This window comes from Acanthochromis polyacanthus, chromosome 23, assembly GCF_021347895.1.
Source record: "Acanthochromis polyacanthus isolate Apoly-LR-REF ecotype Palm Island chromosome 23, KAUST_Apoly_ChrSc, whole genome shotgun sequence".
NCBI lineage: Eukaryota > Metazoa > Chordata > Actinopteri > Pomacentridae > Acanthochromis > Acanthochromis polyacanthus.
Genome location: NC_067135.1, coordinates 7,042,997 through 7,067,836, shown reverse-complemented (window position 1 = coordinate 7,067,836; position 24,840 = coordinate 7,042,997). Strand labels below are relative to the sequence as shown.

Here is a 24,840-nt window from a genome sequence, read left to right as displayed (position 1 = left end):
TCTAAACATGGTACAAACAAGCACAAATGACTTGTACTCACCAGGGAGTGACTGCTGGGCCTGTTCTGGTATCTCCAGACCTCATGGGGACCACTTGGCTGTTGCTGAGGTACTGAGGTGCTGCTGGCAGGAGGAGGAGGAGGAGGGGGAGGACGACCCTGGTGCCCCAGCCCAGGATGAGGCTGGAAGTGGCTGTAAGGCACACTGCTGCTGCTGCTGCTGTTGTTGTTGTTGCTGCTGCTGGTTGCAGAAGCGTTTGCTGGTGACGACTGGGCATGAAGATGATGATCTCTGTCTCCCCTGGTTGGAGTAGATGCTGAATGAGAGGTAGCGTGGCTGCCACCTTGGCCCCCAATATGAGGGCCTCTCTGGTTGTGAAGTCCACGAGACTCCACAGCCTGGCAGGGCGGGGCTAGCTCCAGTTTGGAGCTGGGACTGGGGTAGCAGGAGTGAGGGGACTGATGGTTTACAGCCTGAGGTGGTGACGTGTCTTTCTGGAGCTGAGGGGCACATCTCTGGTTGTAGTGTCCCGGAGAGGAGTTTAATGGAGGGGAGAGGTTGGAGGGAGTGGAAGTGGCAGGAGAGGACTTTTGGGTGTAGCTGCCTATTCCTTGTTTGCTGTTTTCCTGTCAAACCACAGAAAAAGAAGAAAACAGGATGAGTAAATCTAAACAAAATAATGTGATTGCTGCTTCACTTAACATAGAAGGGAGACTGAAATCAATTTTAGGCTTCATGTTATTTACAGCACAACGAACAATATTCAATGCAATTAATACATCTTTATGGCACCACTGAATCCAGAAAAGGTTTTCCCACAGATTGCAGTCAATTAACCTCTGGCTCTGAATACCATGAATCTAATGAAGGGATGTTTTGTTTCTGTTCAGACCTGGAACTCCTGCGATTGTGTGTTCTTGCGGTCAGAGGTCTGCGGCTGCCAGGGAACGTTGTTGTCCTTGTGAAGGGGGTTCCAGAAGGCAGGTTTGGGAGGGAGGTGGTGAACTGATGATTGCGGCTGAGACAACAAAGACTGGCCAGCACCGGAGAAACGCTGCAGCCCTGGGTGGGATACCTGCACAGGAAGAGGGACATTACAACATGTATACCTCAAGGATGTGAGCAACAGGAATGAGAAAATCAAGTATTGACGCCTAGAGTTCTGGTATAAACAGAGTCTGTCTGGTACCTGATCCGAGCTCTTTTTCCTCTTGCTGGGGCTGGGGCAGTCCTCTGCAGCCGTGTGTGAAGGTGGGTGCAGTAATGGAGGAGGAGTGTGTTGGATAACAGAGTGCTCTCCCAGTGGAGGTCCTGGTCTCTTCAACTGACCCCCGAGCATCTTCCCTGGGTAGACCCTCTGCTACAAACAGAAAAATGAAAGGTTTTGTGTTGCAGCAGAGGAAGACAACGCGTGCAGCTACTGTAGTGTCAGTTCATTAGAATTCCTTTGTTGAAATATTCAGCTAAAGCTCAGAGATACACCAGGAGTGTGTCTTCTGTTGGTCTGGTTGCAGCACTAATGACAGCCTTAATAGGGATTGTCATGTGTCTATACATATGATGAAACATGATCATAGCCAATTAGAGAGCTCATACCTGGTGCACCTGAGCCCACATTTCATCTCCCAGCAATGGTGGACCCCTGGGAACGTGCTGCTCCTGAGGACCCCCAAACTAAAGCAAAGAGTAAACCGTGATCAGTCATTTATATGTCATTACTGAAAAATTGCTTTGCAAAAACCTGCCATGAAATCATGTATGGGATGTTTCCTCACCTTCAGCAGCTGGTTTGGCCTGCTGGGGGGGAGATGCGGGTTGGGGGGAGGCCCGCTGCTGCCTGCATAGCCTCCGTTATGGAGACGGAGTGAGAGCTCGTTGGGCAGGGGCACAATAGGGTGTCCTTGAGGAGGGAGGTGTGATTCATACAGCTGACCTAGTTGCTCCCAGGCTCTGTGGGGAGGTGGGGGATGAAGATGGTGAGGAGGTCTCTGCTGCTCCCGCTGCATACCTGGTAACATGGCCTGTGGGAGCTCAAGCTTTTCACCTCGCATGGGCCTGCACAGCCAAACACAAGGGTTAAACAATGCTACACCAAACAAAGAAAAAGAAATACATACTGCCACTAATGACTTTGTGCATGACTTACCCATTACTTAAATATTTACTGTGATGGTTCAATCCACCCATAGCTCCAGGAGGTAGATGGGGAAGTAGCTGGTGTTGATTCATTGCAGGTGAACACCTGATGAGGACACATTATAGTCAGTCTACATTTCTTTGCCATTTTTAAACCAAGAGTGTTAAGCAAACTGCCTTTGAGTCATAATTACAGGTTAAACCTGATGGATTGGGTTTGCGAAATTGTGTGTATGAGTTGCCATGACTACAGACCTGGCAGGTGGCTGCCAGGCGCGGCCGCCCACGGGAGGCCATGGCCCCCGGTTGAGTCCGTCCAGAGGGAAGGAATCCCGTGTGCTTCGCCCGCCAAACTGCTCTACTGCGTGATGCATCCAGCCTGTTTGTTTGCAACACAGCGAGACAGACACGATTAGAGACTGACAGAAAAACATGAGGACTGAGACAGTAATAAGAAGTTGTACATTGAAATGTTTTTGAAAACATGATATTAAGCTTCAGGTAATTATGCCTCCACACAAGCAAGACTCAAACACACGATGTTTAGCTCTTTATAAAGTACCCTCATTCCTTTTAAAATTACAGCACTCATGATGGATTAGTGGCAGGTGTAGGACAATTCCTAGAGGGTGAAACACATTGCTTTACTTACCAGACTAGCTGTATCTGTGAAGCCCTCCACTGCAGCACAGAGAGGGCCTCACTCCAACACTAAGAATGTCTGTTTCTGACTCTTCTGTCTTCAGCACCAAGAACCTAAAAGCCGACTGGCTGCAGAGAGAAAGAGGAGAGACACTTAAAGTCAACAAATGCCACTGGGCTCTGCATTATATAAGCTATTTAGAGTGTGAGTTGGAGAGCTTCCCAGCAGGGAGGGGATAGTGGAAGTAGAATATAAGGCAGGGGACTGGCTGGCTAATTCCTGCATCTCTTTTGCTCTGTCATGAGAAATGTAACTTAAATCCTCTTGAAGGCTCACATTATGATGCCTTCTTTGTCTGTTGCAAGCTGCTATGCATCAGTCAGCCTGTAGGAGGCGACAGTGAGCCACTCGATACAGAATAAGATTATTTCTGAGGCCCAGATGGCTCAGTGGGGAGCTCACCTATGAGGACAGACCTGGGGTTACTGTAATCCTTACCATGGGCCTCCTGATAGCAAGAGATGGAGGGAAAAGACTAAGAGTGAGAGGTCTTGGTCACATGCCAAGTGTGTGCGATGTTGGAAGCAACGCAAGTGGAAGCAATCCAAGTGTGCAAGCTGCACGGTCGTGTCAGGCTTGTGCTGGTTTAGTGCATGTGAGAGAGAACAGTGTGCTCTCTTTTAAGTGGATGATTATGTGTGTGCACTGCAGCACACTGGAGGGTGTGTATAAAGTGTGTGTGCATGTGCATGCCCGGTGGATACACTAAGGTTTAATCTCATTACGGCAGGCGTGATGGAGAGGAAGAGGGGGGCAGCAGCGACAGACGGTCTGAACAGGATGGAAGGATAGATTAAGGAGAAGAGATGGAGTAGAGGGAAGGGATGGAGGGAGGTGGAGTGCAGAGTGGGAACGGTGCCATGAAAACGCCCACACACCTTCCCACACAAACACACACTGAGATGACACAAAGGAAAACGGTTGAGGGGAAAACGCATAAAAGAAGCCGAGAGATAACTCCCGGCTTTCTCAAACACCGGACACACACACACACAACACAAAAGACAGAAGGTGTCGAGATACAAAGAAGTGTGTTCAAAGTACTTGGACTGAAAAAGACATCAATACAGGTCCATGAAAACACCTGAGAGGGATGCATTTGAGCCTACACAAACACCACTGCTGTTAAAAACTAGACCAGCAAACATTCGTGTTGTCCTCAAGATGTAACATTAAATCCTCATTATCTGTCAACTGTTAAACAGGAGATTAAAGCTGACTCATCCAAAAAAAATCCTGATAAGGCTGATTTCTGAATTAGAAGTGAGTTGTTCAATGAATTGCAGCTCCAAAGGTGCGACAAGAAACGCAATGATAACACTCCCACTGACGAGTGATGTATAATGCATCAGCTCCCAGCCATACACACACTGGTTATGATTCATTTCTCTTGCTCAGCTCAGCACTCTTCCACTAGTTTTCCTGAATTAGCTCTGGACATACGCAGTTCTGCCTCCCACCAGTTCCTCTTCTCTTCCTTTCTTCCTCCCACCAACTCTGGATCTCTCTGCCTCTATTTAAAGCCCAGTCGAGGATACTTAAACTGCTGCACGTTTTTAGCTTGTGAGGAGGGTTTTGCTGCACAATGACACATACACACCACCCTCTCTATCTCTTCCCCCCACCCTAACAGGGATCATCATCCACCAGACGCTGCTGCTATGTGAAGATAGGCCGGCGTTAACTGTCAAGGCTGCACTCAACATGCTTTAAAAGACACAAACACACTCCTGCTGAGCGTACCTTTTAGAGTAGCACCAAGTTATTGATTCACAGTTGTGTTAAGTCTCAGCTTCAGCTGCCAATCATCTCTCTGGGGTCTCCTCAATCCTGAAAGACAGAAGAGAAAAACACTGTCAAGCTGTCATAAAAACAACATGAAGCCACAGTAAACACAATACTCAGAGTTATGGCCTCACAGTTTCAAAGCTTGTGTTTCATAGCTAAAGGTGGTCTTTTCTTTCAGTATGAACCGTCTCTATCCTGCCGCTTCTCTTTTCTGACTTTTGAGACAGCGTGTCGTCACTACCCCCCCCCGTGGTTTCCTGACTGTCGAGGTGACGCCTGGTTTCAGAGCGATGTGGAAAACCTGAGGGAGGCTCAGAGGCAAAAGGGGTAAATCAGCCGGGAGGCCCGACACAATGGGAGCGATGGGGGCTCTTGTTCACTCACTCTTTCATTCTCTTCTCACACAGACACAATGGTGAGACTGACTGTGCAGCTTAACAGGCGAGCAGACACACAAACCGGGCTGATCTCACTCTAACAGGAAGAGGCGAGCGAGCTAAGTCAACCATCACATGAGAGAGTAGCACTGGGGAAACACTGTAAAATAATAAAACACGTGGCATTGTGGGAAAAGGAGATGGGAGACAGAGTTTGAACTGGAAGGCAGATTGAGAGTATCTGCAGAGAAATCTAGAGAGCCAGCTGTGAGTGGCGAGTGCAAACGGGGACACCGTGGCAAGGTTGTAATTACCACTTCTATAGACGGGTGTGTGTTTATGTCTGAATTGTGACCCAGCAGTCATCTATCCCAGTTGCTATCCTGGCTATCACATTGCTCACAGCTACTCTAGCAGCACAGTGTGAGAAACTCAGTACACTGAAATTAGATCGTGTACACAGACGGCAGACCGTGTTACACAGCAGCTCAGGTTCTATCAGATGATACTAAAGTGATGAAATGTGGTTGCACCACCTATTGGTGAAAGCATGGTATGAGAGGAGAGGCAGTGAGTGTGTCTGCGAGCATTACGCAAGTCATTTTTTGGGGAACCCCCGATGACTCAGCGCCCTGGAAGAGGGCTTACCCCAAACCACTGGCTCTAAACCCCGCCCTCCTGGGACACCACTTACAGTCAGGTGACCGTGGGCGTGTTTCTGCACCACTGCAGATGTGACAACGGTGGGAATTTCTCGGACCATGTTATGTCATTTCAGCTTCCGTCGCAGCATGGACTGGTTGTATGTGTGTGTGTGTTTAGGTATACAAACAGGATGTGATGATGAGCTGTATGGGGGTTTCATCGCCAAGAAAGGAATCAAACCAAACCACAAGTTCTACAGAAATGATGAGGAAAATTCTACAAAGATCTTCAATCAACTGGATCAATCTGTCTTTCATTTACTAATAAACTTCACAGATTGTTCCTGACGTATCAAAAAAGTCGGAATGTGAGTCAGGAAACCTAAACGTTCAGCTTCCATAATGTCCTGAGTGCGGCAGATGTGATGACTTTTTGCTTTCACTTTGACCTCACTTCAACCACAAGAGCTGCAGTATTACAGTGTATACAGTAAGTCAATCGAGGATAAGTGGGAAAACAATGAGGACATGCTGTCCTGTACTATATGTATGAGTCTCCTCCACACTACAGCACACATAGCTGATGCATCATTTATTATAACAGATGACACAATTCATAGTTCAATCAAAAAATTCCCCACGGTTTGAGTGAATTCCCCCCTACTGACGCCAGACATCAAAGAGCTGTTCCTGTCAACACCCTCGTTATCGTAGTTACGCAAGTTGGTTATTGTCCCGGCAACACCAGCGATCAGCAGCTGGCAGAAGCTGAGCCAGCGTTTGTCAACCAAACCAACTAAGAAGTTAAAGACAAAATAAAGGAGCTCTGTTCAATCTTCTGTGGGGACAAAGAAACTTATATACACACAAAATAAATCAGTCTACTGCAGTCCCATGTGACACAAACCCAAGTCACAAGCTGGTGGCTGGCACAGGAAACTTGCTGAGTCACCAACATGAGCTGAAGGGAACCAATGGTCGAACTCAAGATGATCAAATGACGTCTGTGTCGGTGCAGCATCCTTCATTTACCCTCTCACCCTTACCAGAAAACCAGAAAACAGACGAGTCAAGCCACGAGAGGAAAACAGACAGCAGAGAGAAAACATACACTGCAAAAATATGTATCTGTACAGTTCAGATTCCACTTCCATCCTAGGTTCTGATCTAACAATCAGATTAGCAAGCTGGATGGTACCATTCAGACTCACATCCAGGTGACAGATTATTTTACCTGAACCATCTGAACCCTCAGAATTTCCAACAGTCCTTGAACTATTCATCAAAATTATTTTACTCTACATGGCACATGAAAAAAAATGACCCAAAATAAACAGTTTGTATTAATCAGACTTTGTGAAAAACAAAACATCGCTGCACACCTTGGCACAACCGTGAAGCCATGACTGACTCAGCTGAACTGCAGGCTGTGTTTACACAAGTATGGAAACACATTAAAAGTAGCTAAAAACATCTATAGTATATAAAGCCACCGTTGCTTTTCTCGTATTGGTAACAACTGTGGGCATTTGGAAAATATTACACATACCGACTCTGGGTTTTGAAGTTTTTTGTCCAATCATTAAAAGAAATCCTGCTTCAATTGTCTTTTTATGATTTATCGTATTATAACTTTGATGTTCTGCACAGAAGACATGTTTTAGTTCATTGCAGTGAAAAATGGGGCGACTGTGAGTAAGGCACTGCCTGGAGTTCTGAGGTTTAATTGAATAAGTCGTGCTGAAGATCTGATTTTATGCGGCTTCATAATGTTGACAAATGTTGTCGTGAGAGGGAGCAATGATAGAAGTTAGCTTAGACAGAAGCTGTTTAAGAAGACAGCTCACAGAGTACCAGAGCAGCCACATGACCAAGGATGAGAACGCTGAAAATAAAGAGCTCATCACGGGTAATGGCAGGCAGCTGGAGAGTGTAACTGTCTTTGTAAAGGCAGTGCAGAGCCTCTCTGATAAGAAATGACCAGATAAGGCCGGAAAATACAGCCAAGGAAGAGTTAACCAGCAGGAATGACTTGGACGGCGGAAAGGCCATGCACGGTCTTCTCTCTCTCTCACTGTGTTGTTCTGTCCTCCCTCACCCTTTCTACTCCATTTGGCCATTACATAATCAGCCCCAGATAGAGATCGTGTTCTGGAGGAAACACCAAGCATTTCTGTCTCTCTCTCACACACATACACACAGAGGAACAGCCAGACCCTGCATCCGTCCTCCTCCACCTCGTTGCCAGGCGCCGTGTGTGTCTACGTGTAGGACTGTTTGTTTGTGTGTGAACGAACGTCAGCGCAGGCCGATCCAAGATGGTGATGTGGGCTAACTTCATCACGTCCGCATCCGTGCACACACACAGAAATACTAAAGACGCCGTGCCAACCAGCGCACACGGGTTACTGCAGGTCAGCTGAGGACACTGCGAGCTAGCACAGAAGCATCTGACCTCAGGGATTAACTCCCGCTAGCATCCATGTCAACAGTCCAGGGGATTCAGCGTTGACCTAACTTTTCACCCAGTTATAAGCACAACTTCTGCACTCAGAGGCACACCGGCCAGCCATAACACGCCGGATAAAAGCTCACATTTACACCGTGTCTTCTCTTGGGTTCTACGTGCCCTCCTGTACATCTGCTCAGTATTTAGGCCATGACTGTGACACAACAACAGCAGCAACAGAGCTGCTCATTTTGGCCGTTGGCTTGGGACCATTTATCTTTCCACTTTGGCTGCATTTAGAGGATGAAAAAGTTGATTTCCGGACCCTCAGTGACACATTAAGGAGCTACAGTTACTCCACATTCTTTATCTTTTTGCAGGGGGGGAAAAACAGAACACACAGGAGGAGAACAGGAGGGGGTTGGTAGAAAAACACCAGAACATGAGGCCCCTTTTGTCTCCTGTGCTCACCACCACGACATCTGGGCTGTGACTGACAACACATGTTGTGCATCTCTGCTCCTCTGGTTCACGTACACACTCATACAAAAGGAGATCAGTTGTACTCGCGTGTGACGTTAGAAAGAAGGGGAACCGAGCTCGGAGGGGAGAGGAAACTGTCGTCACAACCACAGGAAGAAGCCTCCCTCAGGGGTGTGTGTGTGGGGAGGGGTTTTAAGAGTGAGGCTTCCTGTTAAAAAGTTAGTCTTTCAAACCCTCACTGACTTTTTAAGCAACTTTATGTGAGTAATAGATGTGAAACAAGCCGAGTCAATTGAAAAAGCTGAAGTTGTTTCACTCGCAGTTCCTAAAATATGCCTCAGACACACAGTCATCTTGTGGCACGTGTGTCCAACTCATGACTCACACAAGCCTCTTCAACAAAAACAAGACTTTGGGAAATGGGTGTTAAGTGAAAAACTGTGTCGGCTTGTTTTTAGCTTCTGGTAAAAGTGAGTGACAGACAGACGGATGATGGCAGAGTGAGTTAGTTTGTGTCGAGTGACTCCTCCTCACTGTCGCTTGCACTTCTCTGCTTCATTTTCACAGAAACTCTGATGTTTCAGAGGAAACAACCGTCTGGATTTCTTTCACAGACTCAACAACACGTTTGTGCATTTGAACTGAGGTGCGTGTGAGACAGGGAATGACTCAACACCTGGCCTGACGCTCTTAAAACAGGAAAAGAGCTTGCAGTAAATCCTGTCAAACCCGAAAGCGGAGAAAACGTGGGCGTCTCATCGACAACTGATAATGGCTTGATTGTGACACTCTCAATTTCCATACCTGAAAAGCCCCCAAACTTTTCTCTCTGCCTCTTTGGGTGATTTTTTTTTTCATTAACAAATCTAAGAAAAGCCGAGGACAGAACAGAACATGAAGCTCCCACTTTTCAAAGGAAAAACCGACCTTGAAATCAGAAGTGAAAAATCCCCCTCCCTCGTACTTCTCTCTCTCTCTCTCTCCATGTGCTTCTATTCCACATCCAGAGTGAACACACACTGCATCTCAGAACAAGACCAGACTCTGCTTCCTTGGTAACAGTTGCCAGGGGAACTGGTCGCGTCTTCACCAACAGTTATTAAACTAAGCCAGAGAGGCAGAGACAGAGAGAGGAAAGAATTCATAATAGGGTTTCTGAGGTCTTCACTGATCAGCATGTTTACTGAAACTCAGGGCAGGATAACCTCACACACCGTCCTCCTCCCCGGACTCACAGAATGTCTCATCAGCAGTCTGTGAACAACAAAATAACATGGCACTGTGTGTGTGTTTGTGTGTGTGACATATATGCATCAGAGATTATGACAGCATGTGTGCAGATGGCCAGTTGTTGTTACAGTGAGTGTATTTACACTCAGGTCATTTTGATTTTTATCTGAACAACTGACGCAGGCAGAGCGGCTTTGTTATGACGGCGCCGTTTGTTCATTTAGCTCGGAGAACATCCAAGGCCTGTTTACAGATTCCTCAAATACCACTAATGCTGCCGCTTACCCTTCCAGCAGTGTTTATGAAGCTCCTATGATGCACATTGGCTCAGTTATCGTTGGCTGTACCAGCGTGGTCGAATGTGAGGGGAGGCACGGGAGGCAGGAAGGAAAAATAATTCTTTCGAAGGTGTGACAGCAGGTTTAACTTTCACTGTGAGTCACACAGAGTGTGTAGGTTCTACTGTGGCATCATCACCAGTGGCACAGAGCCAGAGATAACAGAAGTCAGAGGAAAACTTTCCCTTTCCTCTCATTCAGAATGCTCCTCTAACCGAGCTCTATTCTCACAGGATGAATTAAAGCCATATTCTTTTCCTCTGTTGAAGGTCTTTTAAAAATGTTTTGCATTAGCGTATTCGCTGCCTTACAATCCCTGTCTGGTCCTGTAAAAGCTCTCAGTGTGTTCGCTCCTCAGATTGTGGGCTGTATTATATCCACATGCTGAGCTCGGGTCCAAAACGCAGCAGAACAGAACCTGGAGTGAGACCACAGCTGCACGTATGACCGATATTTACAGTGATGGATGTCCGTAGCTGGCTGGCAGTGCTGCAGATCCCTGCTGGTCCATAGAAACTAATGAGAAATACGGATAATGACTTCACCCATACACGCTGATGTAATCCAAACGACTTAGCCATATTTCAAACCTAAAAAGCCAATTACCGTCTGTAATTTAAGTGACACTGCTGTACATATATATTTAGAACCCTTCACTTGCTGTTTTATTGCCTTTTTATGTAATTTAAACCTTATTTCTGCTGCAAAGACTCGACTTTCCATAACGTTTTATCACATCATCCACCACATGGCCACTGTTGTTCTCTTTTTACTAAATTTCTAATGTTTTACACCTAATAGAGGTAAAAACGCCCCAGAGTATCCTTTTCCATATGGCTGAGCGTACAGAAGACAACCTGGTCACTGTTTCAGAGACCTGGATCCACAGCAGGCCGTCTCACAAGGCTTGGTGGAATTCCACACTTGGTTGACTGAGTTTTTGGCCCCGAGCAAACTCTAAAACCTTCATCCTGCAGTCATGACGAGCTCAGTGTGCTGTGTCGGGAAAATATTGTCAAGTGCAGAACCATTCAGGTCATGTGTTTACGTAACATGAATGTGGGGATATATAATCACATAAGCTACAAATAACGGTGAATAATCAGGACGCTGAAAATTGTGATTTGTGAGGAAAGTCCAAGACAGGTTTGATTAATTTGCTCTGGACTAAACAGAAAACACTCTTCTGGAAACAATGTTCAATTCACAACATTACATGCGGTTTGAAACCTGTGATGCAACTCATGACAGGAGGTGAGGATCAGGGGATGAACAGACTTTGTGGAGGCCAATGAAGCACACTCAGCAGGGTTTCGTTGAAGTTCATGTATTTTAGGAAGATGCTTAGATGCTCTTTAGACCAGCTCGGGTCGCTTGTACTTTCGCATAGCGTGCAAAAATCCTAGATAAGATCACCAACTGCAAGCTTTCCTCTTAACAACAAGTGAATGTAGAAGTCAGAAACATTCTCTCCCACAAACTGACAGATATGTGACAGCATGACTGTGGACAAAGAATCAGCTAGAATGCAATAAATTCAGTTAAAACTGTTCTATAAATATTACCAGACATGATCTCTGTTACATTAACAGGGATGATGGTGTTTTCTGCTGACGATGGGGAATTCCTCAGCTTGTTTCCAACAATCACGTCAGCTAACATGCACAAGGACTCGTGTTGTAACGCCTGACCTGTTGGGGAGTGTTTGGTAACTGTCAGACGTTGTCCTGCACCTCCCTCATTCCCTCTCTCTCGCGTTGTTGGAGGGAGAAACGACACTCTTTACTGGAAAGGCTGCACCAGTGTGGTGTCATAGACAAGCATCCATTCACTCCCCCCGCCTCGCCAGTTTCACTTCGATCTGTTTTCTGTAAAAGGGAACAAAAAGCTGTCCTTCCTTTTCCAAAACTCCGACGGACCATCGCTGCCATTCACATTGTGTTTCCTCACCGGCTGTCAGAGTAGATGAGTAAGCACTTCAAAGCAGCCTACTGACCCACTTCTCCTGCCAGCCTCACATCTTAATTAGACCAAAGAGATTCTTCATTTGCTGTGGACACCTTTAAACGCCCACCAAAGCTTCAGATGTGGGCAAGGCAGAGGGGAGTGGAGCAGGGTTGGGAGACTGTCCTGAGTCTGCTTACTCAAGCTCTGTGACTCACTATTGTTGAGTTTGCAGCCTCATTTCCACCCTCTTCTCCCTGTGTTCTGCTGGCGCGTGTGTATCACTTTAATATTCCTCCATGTTCGTCATCACATAGTAAAATGGGCGGCGATTGTTCATTCACACACACGCTGCTGTTGAGATCACGGGACAAACGGGGGAGGGATGGAGCTGAGGCAGCACACGGCCGGGACAGAGTGCGTGTTTGGAGCGACTTTTTTTTTTTTTTTTTTTTTTTTTTACAACCCTCGACATCAAAAGAAAGAGACAAAACGCGCCGCTGTTTTCCATGCCAATCGATCTGATTGATTGGAAGTGAACCTATACAGGAGTTCTTTTTTTCTTCGCGACCCCATGCCAGCACACTCCGCTCTTCCTGACCTAGACTTATTTATTGCGGGCAATAACGCGATAAATAAGCCCCTTACTCCACACACAAACACACAGAGCCACAAATTCAGCTTGACCAGTGAAGAAAGTGAACACAACCACTAATATCAACAACTATAAATTATATTCCAATCACTTTCCTCTTCAACTATCTAGATTTTTCACTTTATCGCTGTGCGTAATTACGGGTGAAGCTGGTCAGGACGCAAGGGTCCAAACTCAAACTATGGACGTCCTGTGAGCATATTATAGCGTGGGGGGCTTCCTGCAACTAAACTGAGCTGACTCATGGCTTTATTGTCTTCATGGAGAGCAGATGACCACAGTTAAAGTCAATCTCTCTCCAAAAGGTGTTAATTAAGCAACAGATCACGATGTGGTCAGACTTTGACTCTCCCTGAAACCTAAAGGACAACACCAAAACACCACCCCTCCCCCCAACACACACACAAAAAGAGAGGTGATGCAAATCACTTCCTTTCAATCCCCGGCTCTTTGTGTGCGTAAGGATTGACTGAGGGGGTGATGGGGGTGGCAGCGATCCATTCACTTTATACGGCTGCCGACCTCAGTGATCCTGCCCACCCCCCACTCCTGGTCTAGCAGAGCCACCCACTCCTACACACACACACACACACACACACACACACACACACACACACACACACACACACACACACACACACACACACACACACACACACACACACACACACACACACACACAATGGCGTGAGATCTCCTTACACAGGCAATTTTCTCTCCATGTCCTCTAGCTCTCCTTCCCTTTTCAAGCCATCACCAGGAGCACAAACGCAAAGTGTCCCAAAGAAACACGAGGATCAGCAGTTTTCACTGTTCCACGGACACACCGACAACTGAGGCAGAGTACGACAGGGAGCCAGAAACGCTCCAAAGTTTCGGGGTTATTTTAGGGACAACCGAAGCAGAGAAATGACACCAAAAGTCAACAACAGTTCACAGAAATGACTCCACGTGCGCTGATGATTAAACAGCTCCGGTAAAGATGATCAATGGTGGATTTGAGGAAAACAATTCGCCGAATTGAAACACATCTTACACGCGTGGGATTTAAGAGTCACCTGTGGTTGCGAGAAAAAGACAGAAAAATTCCCCCACCTCATCGATCACAGCCGATCAGAGGTTCGGCTCTGATCAATTACGATAATTCACTCATCGATGCTGTGAGTACCAACACAGACTCTCCAATGACACAACGGCACACAGTCCAACTTTTACGCATTACAACCAAAACAGCCGGTCTTTTAAATGTCCCCACAGCACCCCCTGCACTCACCGTTTACATATGGAAGCTCCAAAAATAAAACGACGTCCCGACTGAGATAAGAATCCTTGAAAAGTATTCCCAAGTTTGGAGCTCCGAAGTCTGCAGAGAAATTCCGACCAGCCGGCTGAGCGCAGAGCGGCTCCAAGCCTCTATAATCCCGGTTAGTCTCTGCCGCTTCCTCTCGGAACAACCGTGAAACTCGAGCCCGCTGACGGCCGGAGAGTCTCTCTTATGTCCTCGGTTGGCTTCTGCTCCTCTGAATTCAGATTTTTTATTCCGTTTATTCCGTTAGATTGGCGGCAGCTCCGCGCTCTCGGTGCGTCCGTGTCGAGCTCCCTTTTCCTCCTCATACAGAAGCAGGCTCGGATCGTATTGCGCTGAGCTCTGTTTTAAAGGGACAGAGCCACGCACACTCAGGCACACACACCCAGACACACACACACAGCGAAACGGAGACGCACGCAGCTGACGTCACCGGACGGCCCCGGAATCCCCTGACAAACTGGCACCGACTCCGCCGTCCCGGTACCGGAGCGGCTCCTCCTGACGCTCCATTTGGACCGTCTTTTGTTTTATTTTTTATTTTTTTCAACTCGGACTCGTGACCGGTTCTTGGACTCCAGCGGTGCCGGAGAATATTTCCGTCCCAGAGTCTATTTGTGGATGAGGAAGAGAGTCACCCCCTGACTTCATATTACCGAGATGACAAAACAGGATCGCAGTGTTCTCAGACGTGTTCAGCTGGAAATAGATCCAGGAACAAGAACAGGAGAAAATCATCCCAGCCGTCACAAAGAAACCTTTTTTAACACCAGTTTTGGCTGTGATTTGTTGAATACTCAGTAGTTATTTTTCCTTATTTTATTACATTATGGATGGCATCGAGTAAAATCTGATTAAAAAAAAAAAATTACTAGTTAAAAAAAAACTGACAATAATATCTGCATCAAAAATGGGTATATTTATTTTACAAATGGATATTTGTTCTCCTATGTTCAACATAAAATTACCCTATTTTTACCTTATTTACATCAACAAAAGTAGCATTATTTTACAGGTATTTGCTGTTGAGATATTTTTTATACTATATTGAAAAATACAGAATACTGTTCATCTGTTTTACAGTTTTTCCCTATTCTAATTTATTGACAGTCACAGAAAAAGTACTAATTTAGAGGCTGACTGTAAAAAATAAGTAGCCTATATTTACAAAATGGTAACGCCTTTGTGTACAATGTTGGACAGATGAAATTACACTATTTTTTAGTGAATTTAAATTAGATTTTTTTTAATTTAAATTTACAGCAATTTGAAATTGAAGTTATTTGAAAGACAATGTCATGTATATTAAGAATGGTAAATTGCTAAATGACTATTCAAACTCTGATTTTACGATTTCCCTGACATGGTAACAGGCAAAAACCATATGTCCCCCATCAAACATCTGTATTTTTACAAATAGCATAACTTGTTCTTTTGTGATTTTGACAACAAATTTACAGTTTCTATTTTACAGATATTTGCAGTTATAGTCGCTATTTTAATAGTTTTGAACGTTACAGTACTTCAAGTATGTTTCCTGGCATCCTTAAAATGTAGTTCCACATTTAAATATATGTACTGGAACTGCTGTATCTGTCAGGCCAACTTTGCACACCAAAAAACCCAGAACAAACTGACTTAAGACTGATGAATATTAGAATTTTGATGTAAGCCTGTCCTTACCAAATCACATTGTTTTATTTTATTTTACAGACAGGTATGTTGTGAGCTCACAAATCTTTATGCTTAATTTCCAGGTTATTTAAGGGTAACATGAATGTAAAGTGTGAGATACTTTAGGTAAAGTAACTTGATTTTAAGTTAAATTGCACTTGTCGTCTGCTTCCCTCTTTGGTGTTACTAAATACATCCGATTTATTATTGTGGCTTTTATGTATTGATGTAGAGGATGCTATTATAAAAAAAAATAAATGTCCATGTTTATGTATATACATTTGTATTTTTGATCAGTTCTATAAGTTCATATCTGTTATTTGCCACGTTATTTGGTCTATTTCTGACCTTTTGCATTGACAGGGTTTAGTAAGGCATATCCTTTCAGTTTTTCTCATAAATTGGTTACAACCTCTTCACAATGCATCAGTAAATTTATTAGGCACCAGTAAAGACATTAATTGCAGCTCGTGAACTGTTCTAAAAGTACTGTCTTATTAGAGACAGATACTTATAGGTATTCAGTCTGCTGCTGTTTCAAATTGGTCTGGTGAGTTCAAAGAAAGACTTCATGATGAGATGTGTGACCCACTGTGAGGTGGTGATGTGTGTTATCGTGCCACAACATTTAAACCACTTACATGTGAAGTTAGCATGGAGCTTCTCATTCTAATTCAGTGTTCTATTGGGAGACTTTGGGTCCTGGTATTTATAATGATACTACTTTGACATGTATCCTCTAGTTTGTGCAGCAGAACTGTGCTACATTGCAGAACCTGCTGAGGAAAGGTTTGAGGAAATAACCAAGAGCTCTGGGTGTTGACCTGACCTCCAATCTCCCCAGATCCCAATCCTATCAACCATCTGAGGCAAGGGTGTCAAATTTGCGGCCCGCAGGCCAAAAACGGCCAGTGGGACAACTTTGTAAAGTGTAAAAATGAAAGAGAAGACATTAACTGCAAATTGCGAATGTAAAATAATTTCTAGACCAAGAGAAGTTGTTTTGATCATGAAGTAAAACACTAGATTGTTTGTTGTTCCTTTGTCATTTTGTGTCTAATTTTTGTCATATTTTGTCTTGTTTTTGTTTGACTTCTGTCATTATGTTTCCCTGTAGTCTCGCTTATGTTTTGTCTTATTTTTGTCATTTTGTTTCTCACTTTTTGTCATTTGTCCATTTTTTGTCTAATTTTCTGTCTCTTCTTTGGTTTTGTTGTTTATCTCATTTTGTTTCTCTTGTCATTTTGTGTCTCACTTTTGTAATTTTGTGTCTCATTTTGTCTTCTTTTTGTTGTTTGTTTTGTCTGACTTCTGTCGCCTTGATAAAAAGAAGAATACAATATGGTTCAGCTCCAGATACCTGTGACTAAATGTTGTGTTCCTTTGTAGACACTATGTTCTGTAAGTTGTAATGTGTAAACGATAAACTGAGGCTGAATGTTGGTGTAAGTGAACTTATGTTTCCTCAGAAATTTCATGTTGTTCACAATGTTTGTTGTGGTTCTTTATAGATTATTATGCTCTGATTTTACTGGTCAACTTGAGATCAAATTGGGTTCAATGTGGAACCTGAACTGAGATGAGTTTGACACTCATCTAAGGGATGTTTTGATCCACAGAGGACCCCAAGTGTAACCTAGTAGACTCAAAGGATCCACTGCTGGGCACCTCAGGACACCCACAGACTATTCAGAGCTGTTTTGTCATCACAAATGGAATCTACACATCATCAGGTGGTTTTAATGTAGTGGCTGCTTGTGTTTATACAGTACTAGACAGTATGGGTGAATGGATAGTGTTTGATGGTTGAATAATATCTAACTGATCTATTATTTATTATTGCAATACAGCTCTCATGCCCTGGCCTACATATAAAACCTTGAGTTATGAGGCTAATAAATTTCTCAGTGCTGTCATTAACACGACTGTGTGCACAGAAGAACAAGAATTATATTCTCAAAGGCAGCCGGCTCAGATCCACTGTGAGGTAAACAACACTTTGAAAAGCACAAATGGGCCTCTCCAAGGCCGGAAACATTTGTTCCAGCTTTTCCTCGCCAAAGTAACCATCCTGTACTCTGTAATAATGCCAAAGAGCCACACTGGTACAACCAATAGTATGTATCACACACACAACCGTAGAGGTTATATTTAGAAAACACTGCCTCAGCAGGATAACAGGAGGCAAAATTAGTCGCCGCAGGGAGGACGGAGTGTGTCACGGATGATGCTGAGACGATGACTTACACACACACAGTTTATTTATGGTCAGAACTATTCTAAAAAAGAACAAACAATAAAATCTGAACCTTATGAAGCCTCTCTCTGCCTCAGGACAAATCAGTGATGCTATCAGTCTCTCGCTGTCTGTTCTTTTCTCATAACACAACAGGTGACTCACAGTATATTTTGAGATTTCTTCTTCTTCTGCTAGTCTGCAGCGGGACGTGAAAAGCGAGACAAATCCGAGCCCCTGGTGAAGTAAGAGCATGGCATGTGCTGGATGTACTAGCAGGGAGGGTCCAGAGTCTATTGTCCCGTGACAATGAATGTTCAATGATGTGGTTTGTGTTGAGAAAGAGGAGGGCCACAGCACAGCGGGGGTCTTTATGACTGGGACCAGTGCGCTTCTATATGGATGTTTTCTCTTTGTTTGTTAAAGGCTGTGTGGAGAAGTCAGCTGAACGTGAGGACAGACAGCAGGACTGGATGGTGAGTCTGGAGGCGTTTCCAGCTTTCCAGTCTGCAGGAACTAAAGCTGACAGCAGCTGAGAGCAATACAACATGTCAGTACTGGAATGTATGCAAATACACTGTAAAAAAACACTTCACTGTTTTTCAATATTTTCAGTGTTATTTTACAGATTTGACCCGTTTTGCTCAACTACATACAATAATTTGTCAAACTATAGTAAGAGATTATTGTTTACATGTAAAATGAGAAAAAAGTGTAAATAAAAAATATTATTTCTAAAAATATTTGTTCTTTTGCAATGTTTCACCATAAAATGTAACTATTTTTATAGTATTTACAAGAACAAAAATGTTTTTTTTCTTTTTTTTTTCTAAAAGATATTTGCTGTTACTTGACAAGTGAATTATGCAGAATAAGGACTCAAAAAACGGCAAATTATTATTTATACTGTTATTTTACAGAGTTTCCCTGTTTTGTTAAAGTACATACAAGAACTAGTAAAATCACAGAAAAAAACATTAATTTACATATTGACTGTAAAACAAACAAAAAATCTGTCCAAATACTACAAATAATTTCCACACCATATGTCTATATTTATACAAAGACTGATTTGTTCTTTTACAATGTTTGACTGTGAAATCCTTTTTTACAGTATTTAAAATAGTTTTAAAAAAGTTATTTGAAAGAAAAATATCAACATTAAGAGTTGAAAAATGCATTTTTAATTTTTTTTTTTAGATTTTCTAGTCGAAACATCACAAAAGAACCATTAATTTACACATTGTCTATTTTAAAAAAACAACAGGTCAAAAGTGTAAACATCTACATCAAAATCTGTATTTTTATAAATGGTATTCTTTTACATTTATACAATTTTGTTTACTGTATTAGAATCAAGAATAAGTTGCTTTACAAGTATTTACTGTTATTTGAAAGAAAATAGTCTCTATTAAGGGTTGAAAAATAGTAAATCATTTTTAAACAGCTGTTTTCTATTTTGTTAAGTTATATATAACTTGTAAAATCCCAGAAAAAAAGTAGCACATTAAATCTTGACTGTAAAAACAAACAAAACTACAAATAACATCTATATCAAAAATCTTTTTACAAATAATAAATCATTGTTTTATGATGTCTGAATGTAAAAATACAGTTTTACTGTATTTAAATCAGCTAAAATATATTTGACAGATATTCGCCTCTATTTGTTTTTACAGTATTCCACTCTGTTACTGATGTATTTTTTGGCCCCGCTGCTGCCAGCTTCTCACCATTTTTTTAACAGATTTTTTTTACAGCGTAGATGGAAGCTGTGGAGAAACTTGAGGTAATAAAATTACAGATGGTGTAATTACATATTCAACTGCATCCCTAATGTTGTAATCATGAGTTTGTGTTTTATAATACATCAAGTCAGCTGCAAAGACATTTTATCACATCATCTGGAAGCTATTACAGCCTGAATTGCTGCAGTCCTTAATTATCCACCGTAGAGTTGTAAACCAGTGCGTTCTGTACGTTGGCTATATATTATCTGCTGCTCACGCTGCAAGTAGATTTTATTTATTTAGCCCAACATAGCACCTTCTATGCTTAGAACCTCCACATCCAGAGGCCATTCTGCTTCTGCAGCGGTCTCTCCTGCACAAAAATAGACTGACGGTGCTATTTAAGTAAATGTTGTGATGCTCGTGACTTTTTTCTGGTGCGTATGAATAAGGTTATTTCAGTTTTCTGTTTTACCCCAATCATCTGAGGCTGTATTGCGTTCTCGTATTGCTCCCGGTGTGTGAGATCACACCGCATCCTCCATTAGGTGTGTCGAGAAAGTTATCCGTAGTCTCAAGCGTGCGACTTCGCCCGGCTTTATGTGCGTCGATGTGTGTGTAATTGCACTGTAAAGAGTGTGGTGGGAGGCCATTAGCCCTGCAAAGTGAACAGGAAGAAGACTGTTGATTGATGTGGGCACGGGTGGGACTGCCAGACACACACACACACACACACATGTTTGTACTTCTATCTTAGTGAGGACATCCATAAGCGTAATGCATTTCCTAGAGCCTTACCCTAACCTTAACTATCACAACTGATTGCTTAAACTTAATCCTTACCCTAACCAAACCTCAATTCATACCTGTTCTCTAAAAACAAGTCTTCACCCTCAAACATGGCTGTTTCAAAGTGAGGACCTGCCAAAATGTCCTCACTTTGATAGTTAAATGCAGAAAATGGTCCTCACAATGTAGTAAGTACAAGAACACACACACACACACACAGTCACCGCATCCTCCAGCTGTTTCTCCCATAAATGCTCCATACAGTATATAATAAGAGCCTGAGAAGAATAAATATGTATCTCAGAGAGCAGAATTCCCGTCCTTCCTCTCCCACAACAGAAGCAGCTTTAGCATTAGTCTGTCCCGGGGGTCCCAAATATAGTGTGTGTGTGTTTGTGTGTGTGTCAAGTAGCAACAATAAGGACAAAGAGTGAAGCTGAGTATGTTTACAGCTCTCGTACATGGCTAACAATCCTGTATTCATGTGTGTGGAAGACATGCAGCCGTGTGTGTGGACAGTATGTGTGTAATTAAAGAGATCGGGGACAAGGACAGCTCAGTTCTCACACTCCAAATATACACAGCAGCTTTCCCATGGGTGCGAGCCCCAAAAATTCCTGTCATACCAGCCACACACATGCGCGCACACACACACATCTAAAAAATAAACTGCCTCCAACACTGATGAGCGCAAGAGAACTCAACAGTAGAAGAAAGAAAGCGGCAAAGTTGGCATGTGGGCTGCTGTGTGAGTGTGTGTCCCTGGTACAGACGGTACATCTCAGCCTCTGATATGTAGGACTGTGTGTGGGACTGTGTGTGTGTGTGTTTAGCATGAGTCAGCCTTTGGGTACACCGAGACACCGTCAGACATGATAATAATCACCTCCACGCACATACTCGCACACTCACACCACGAGGAGACAGCGAGCCACACAGGCAGTCAGACAGACGGACGGACGGGCTTAGCACACCCACATATAGCCGTGATGTAGCTGCTTGAATGGAGCGCCGCGGCCCTGATAATTAAGGGCCTTATTCAAGGAGAGAGGGACCGACAGGGAGCCCCGGCTTTCCCTTCAGTTCCCCAAACAACCAGCTAATCCCGACTGTAGCTCGATGATAAGCTAAGCACTCCAGTCCTGCTTAATGTACTCACTATCCCAAAGTTATACAGCGGAAAGTAAAGGAGCTTACGAAGCTACGAGGGCTCTTAAAGGAATATATTATATTTTGAGCAGATTGGCTAATTGGTCAAATTTCCTCTTAAATGATGAAAGCGTGGACACCACAACTATCCACTGGTCGCTGCTTGGTGGGAAATTTGCTTTGAGGCAACTGTTTAAACAGTCAGGGGTTTTAAAATGAGTTTGAAGCAGCTCTGAAGCTTAAAGGTAACGGTGACAAGTCTGAAGTTTGGTCTGGAAGTTTGTCAAAGTGTGAAATAACCAATTGGTACTTCATGGGACTACAGGGTCTGTCAATGCAACTTCTCAAACTGCTGCAGAGTTTAATGTGAAAACCGGTCAAATACTATCAGTTAATGCAAACATCGGTCACTGTAGATAGTCACAGAGAGACGCTTTTCAAGATTAGACCCGGGTTACTGAAACTAGTACATTTATTAAAGAAAAAAATTATTTCCTCTCCAGTTGGTGCTCACACCCTTGAAAACTCATCTCTGTGCAACAAAGTTACATATTTAGAAGTTTTTTTTCCCCAGGAAATTAATCCCTTCTTGCCTTAAAATTAATTCTTCCTGCTTGCTGCTGCTCGAGCACAACAGCTCGCCTACAACTAAAACTATTCTACTCTACATAATGGCACAATGAAATACTTCAGTGGCTAAGTCATACATGTTCAAATCAGAAACCAATTACCAAGAAGAAGAACGATACGGAAAGTCGCCCTACAAGTTGACTGGATTGATTCCTGAGAAGTTATGGTTTCCACATGACCGATGTGGATACTAAGCATGGACAGCGGAGTTCTACTCATAAGACAATAAGTACGTCTTGGTTGGCTGTAATTGGTTGCATTGCTCCTCATGCAAAACACAGAAAAGAGAGATCCTGTGGATATTTCTGAAAAGCTGGAGAGATTTTATACTTTCTACAGGATGCAGCAGCTGTTTCCAGATTCAGCTGTAGCCCTGCGTCAGTGGGTTGGGGTTATCTGGAGAATGGAGAACGTTCAAGGACAGCATATACAAATCAAAGCACCCCCAAAGTCCGGAAGCGGCTACTTCAATTGCAACTCTTTTAATGGGGAAATATAAATGTGTGGAGGACTAAGAATCTCTTTAAATCACTCCACTTAACAAGAATGCATTTAATCACAACTTGTTTCCTTGCAGTGCTGACAGTCGGTGTTCTAGACTGTCATCAGTTAACTGCAGTTTCTATTTGGAAATGCTCAGCCATGGTGTTCACTGCTTATTTCACTCATGATGTGTCCTCCAGCATAAAAAAAGCAACACGTGGACAGGTTAACAATGTAAAAAAAAAAACTTAGACCAAAGTGTTTTCCAGAAGAACAATAATGTTGGTGTTTCAAATTAACCATTTAATCACTTTAAATATTGAGGGTTAGACTCTACATTGTTTTTTATGATGTTAATTTACATGCATAATGCCAATATTAGGGGAAAAAAAACTACAAAAAAAATATATAAAACACAGCTTTACCTGACTAGGACAAATGTTAAGGATAAGGCCTGACAGTAACATTAATTGTGGAGATTAACTAATTTAGAACTACAGTTACAGCAATATATAATATACATGAAAACTCAAAGAGGAAAATAGTTTACCATCATAAAAAACTAAGAAAAATAAGAACTATACTCATGCCAGAGGCTTAAACAAGTGAATTCTCAGGGGTTTTGATGTTCTTGGTGTATCCCTCGAACACTGGCTGCTGACAGAATACACAAGCAAAACATTGACCTTGTTTTTATTATAATGTGGCTTCAAAGTGCAAAGACTTTAAAGTCTGATATCTGACTCAGATGACTAACGTACATATTCTCTTTCAGAACGTACACATGCAGACATACAGTTCAAAAGAATAAACAGTTGGCTTTGTGTGTGAAGAAGTAGTGGTCCTCTCACACTTATGATTTCACAACCCACTACCTTCTTAACTAATGACTGTTTTCCTCCTACTGCTCTCTTACTCATTCTCTTTTCACACATCTCACACTGGTTTTCTACCTGCGTTACCTACATACACTGATATTTTACAGCTTTTGTGTGTTATATAACCAGTATTCGATGAAATATTGGACTTTTACAGTTAATAGTATTGTGTGTTTAGGTGTAGTAAAAGCAATAACGGTAAAATACAAACAGAGTGATGGATAAAAAAAAAAAAAAGAGAACGAGGAGAAGAAGCAAATAAAACAGTCTTACCTGATGATCATGGGTGAACTAGTCCTCCTCTTTCAGCAGCCAGGAGCCACCATGATATCTCCGACCTCCTGAAACCACAACATGGAGAACCAAAGGTCAGCTGAGAGGTTTACTGTGTCATCAACCTCAAAAGCGAGAGGAAAAACTTCAGAGGGATTCTGCTGCTTTACCTGATCAACATTCACACTAAAAAGATTGCAAAAGACTGTAAACGTACAATTTAATCTACCAAAATGATGCAACTTTGGAAATTTGGAGCATTTCTATTTTCATCTTTTGCTAAAACTGGGTCGAACACATCTGTGACATTCCAGTGTGAGTTGAAGCAGCGGCCATCAATTCATCACCACGTCAGTCAGAGGTTAAAAGATCAGCACCTCCTGCACAACATGACGCAACCTGAGCTGCTTTTCTTATTCCATCCACTTGCTTCATCACACACGTGTGATGTTTGCTGACGGTTCTGTGGTCATGATATTGTTGATATGTCATTCGGTGCGGATTATGAAACCGCAGTGTGTGTGTGTGTGTTTGTGTCAGCCAAAGTGAACAGCGGGTCCTGGACCAGCGCTGTGGCCATCTGTGTGTGTGTGTGTTCCTCATGTGCCGCCTGTTCAGTGATTCACGGTGTCGCTGCCGGGCCACATGACTGAGAACAGGTGGCACTCTGCTGTACTTCCCCACCCCCAGCACACACACACCTCCACGCACACCCTGAGAACACACAACACCTGCGATGTGTTCAAACACTAAAGCGGGCACTTAAATGCACCACACATACCCTGCAGGAACAGAGAATTAAAACGCTTTCTTACACACTTCGACACACATGGACTGAGTTTGGCCTTTTAGCAAACGGTTGCGGTTGACAGCAGTCACGAGCTAAATGTCACCATCTCAGTACTCTTCCTCCTCCTCCTCACATGTCCTTTTTCTTCTCAGGAA

The 24,840-nt window shown here is 43.3% G+C and overlaps 1 protein-coding gene across 3 annotated transcripts in view; it reads right to left on the bottom strand.

Annotated features, from left to right (window-relative positions):
* The window catches only part of kdm6ba (lysine (K)-specific demethylase 6B, a), a 57,956-nt gene that overhangs the window by 9,996 nt on the left and 23,120 nt on the right, over positions 1 to 24,840 (bottom strand). The window contains exons 2-11 of one of the 3 annotated variants that reach the window (XM_051943584.1): positions 23,896 to 23,963; positions 4,583 to 4,669; positions 2,789 to 2,907; positions 2,392 to 2,515; positions 2,147 to 2,242; positions 1,776 to 2,055; positions 1,597 to 1,674; positions 1,190 to 1,360; positions 893 to 1,075; positions 42 to 626 (exon numbers count right to left, since the gene is read on the bottom strand). In XM_051943584.1, the coding sequence (XP_051799544.1) occupies positions 42 to 626; positions 893 to 1,075; positions 1,190 to 1,360; positions 1,597 to 1,674; positions 1,776 to 2,055; positions 2,147 to 2,242; positions 2,392 to 2,510 (1,512 nt within the window). In that variant the 5' untranslated portion in view covers positions 2,511 to 2,515; positions 2,789 to 2,907; positions 4,583 to 4,669; positions 23,896 to 23,963. Of the gene's footprint in view, positions 1 to 41; positions 627 to 892; positions 1,076 to 1,189; positions 1,361 to 1,596; positions 1,675 to 1,775; positions 2,056 to 2,146; positions 2,243 to 2,391; positions 2,516 to 2,788; positions 2,908 to 4,582; positions 4,670 to 14,020; positions 14,395 to 23,895; positions 23,964 to 24,840 lie in introns of those variants that run through there. The other 2 variants (XM_051943585.1, XM_022212837.2) reach the window with 2 other exon arrangements.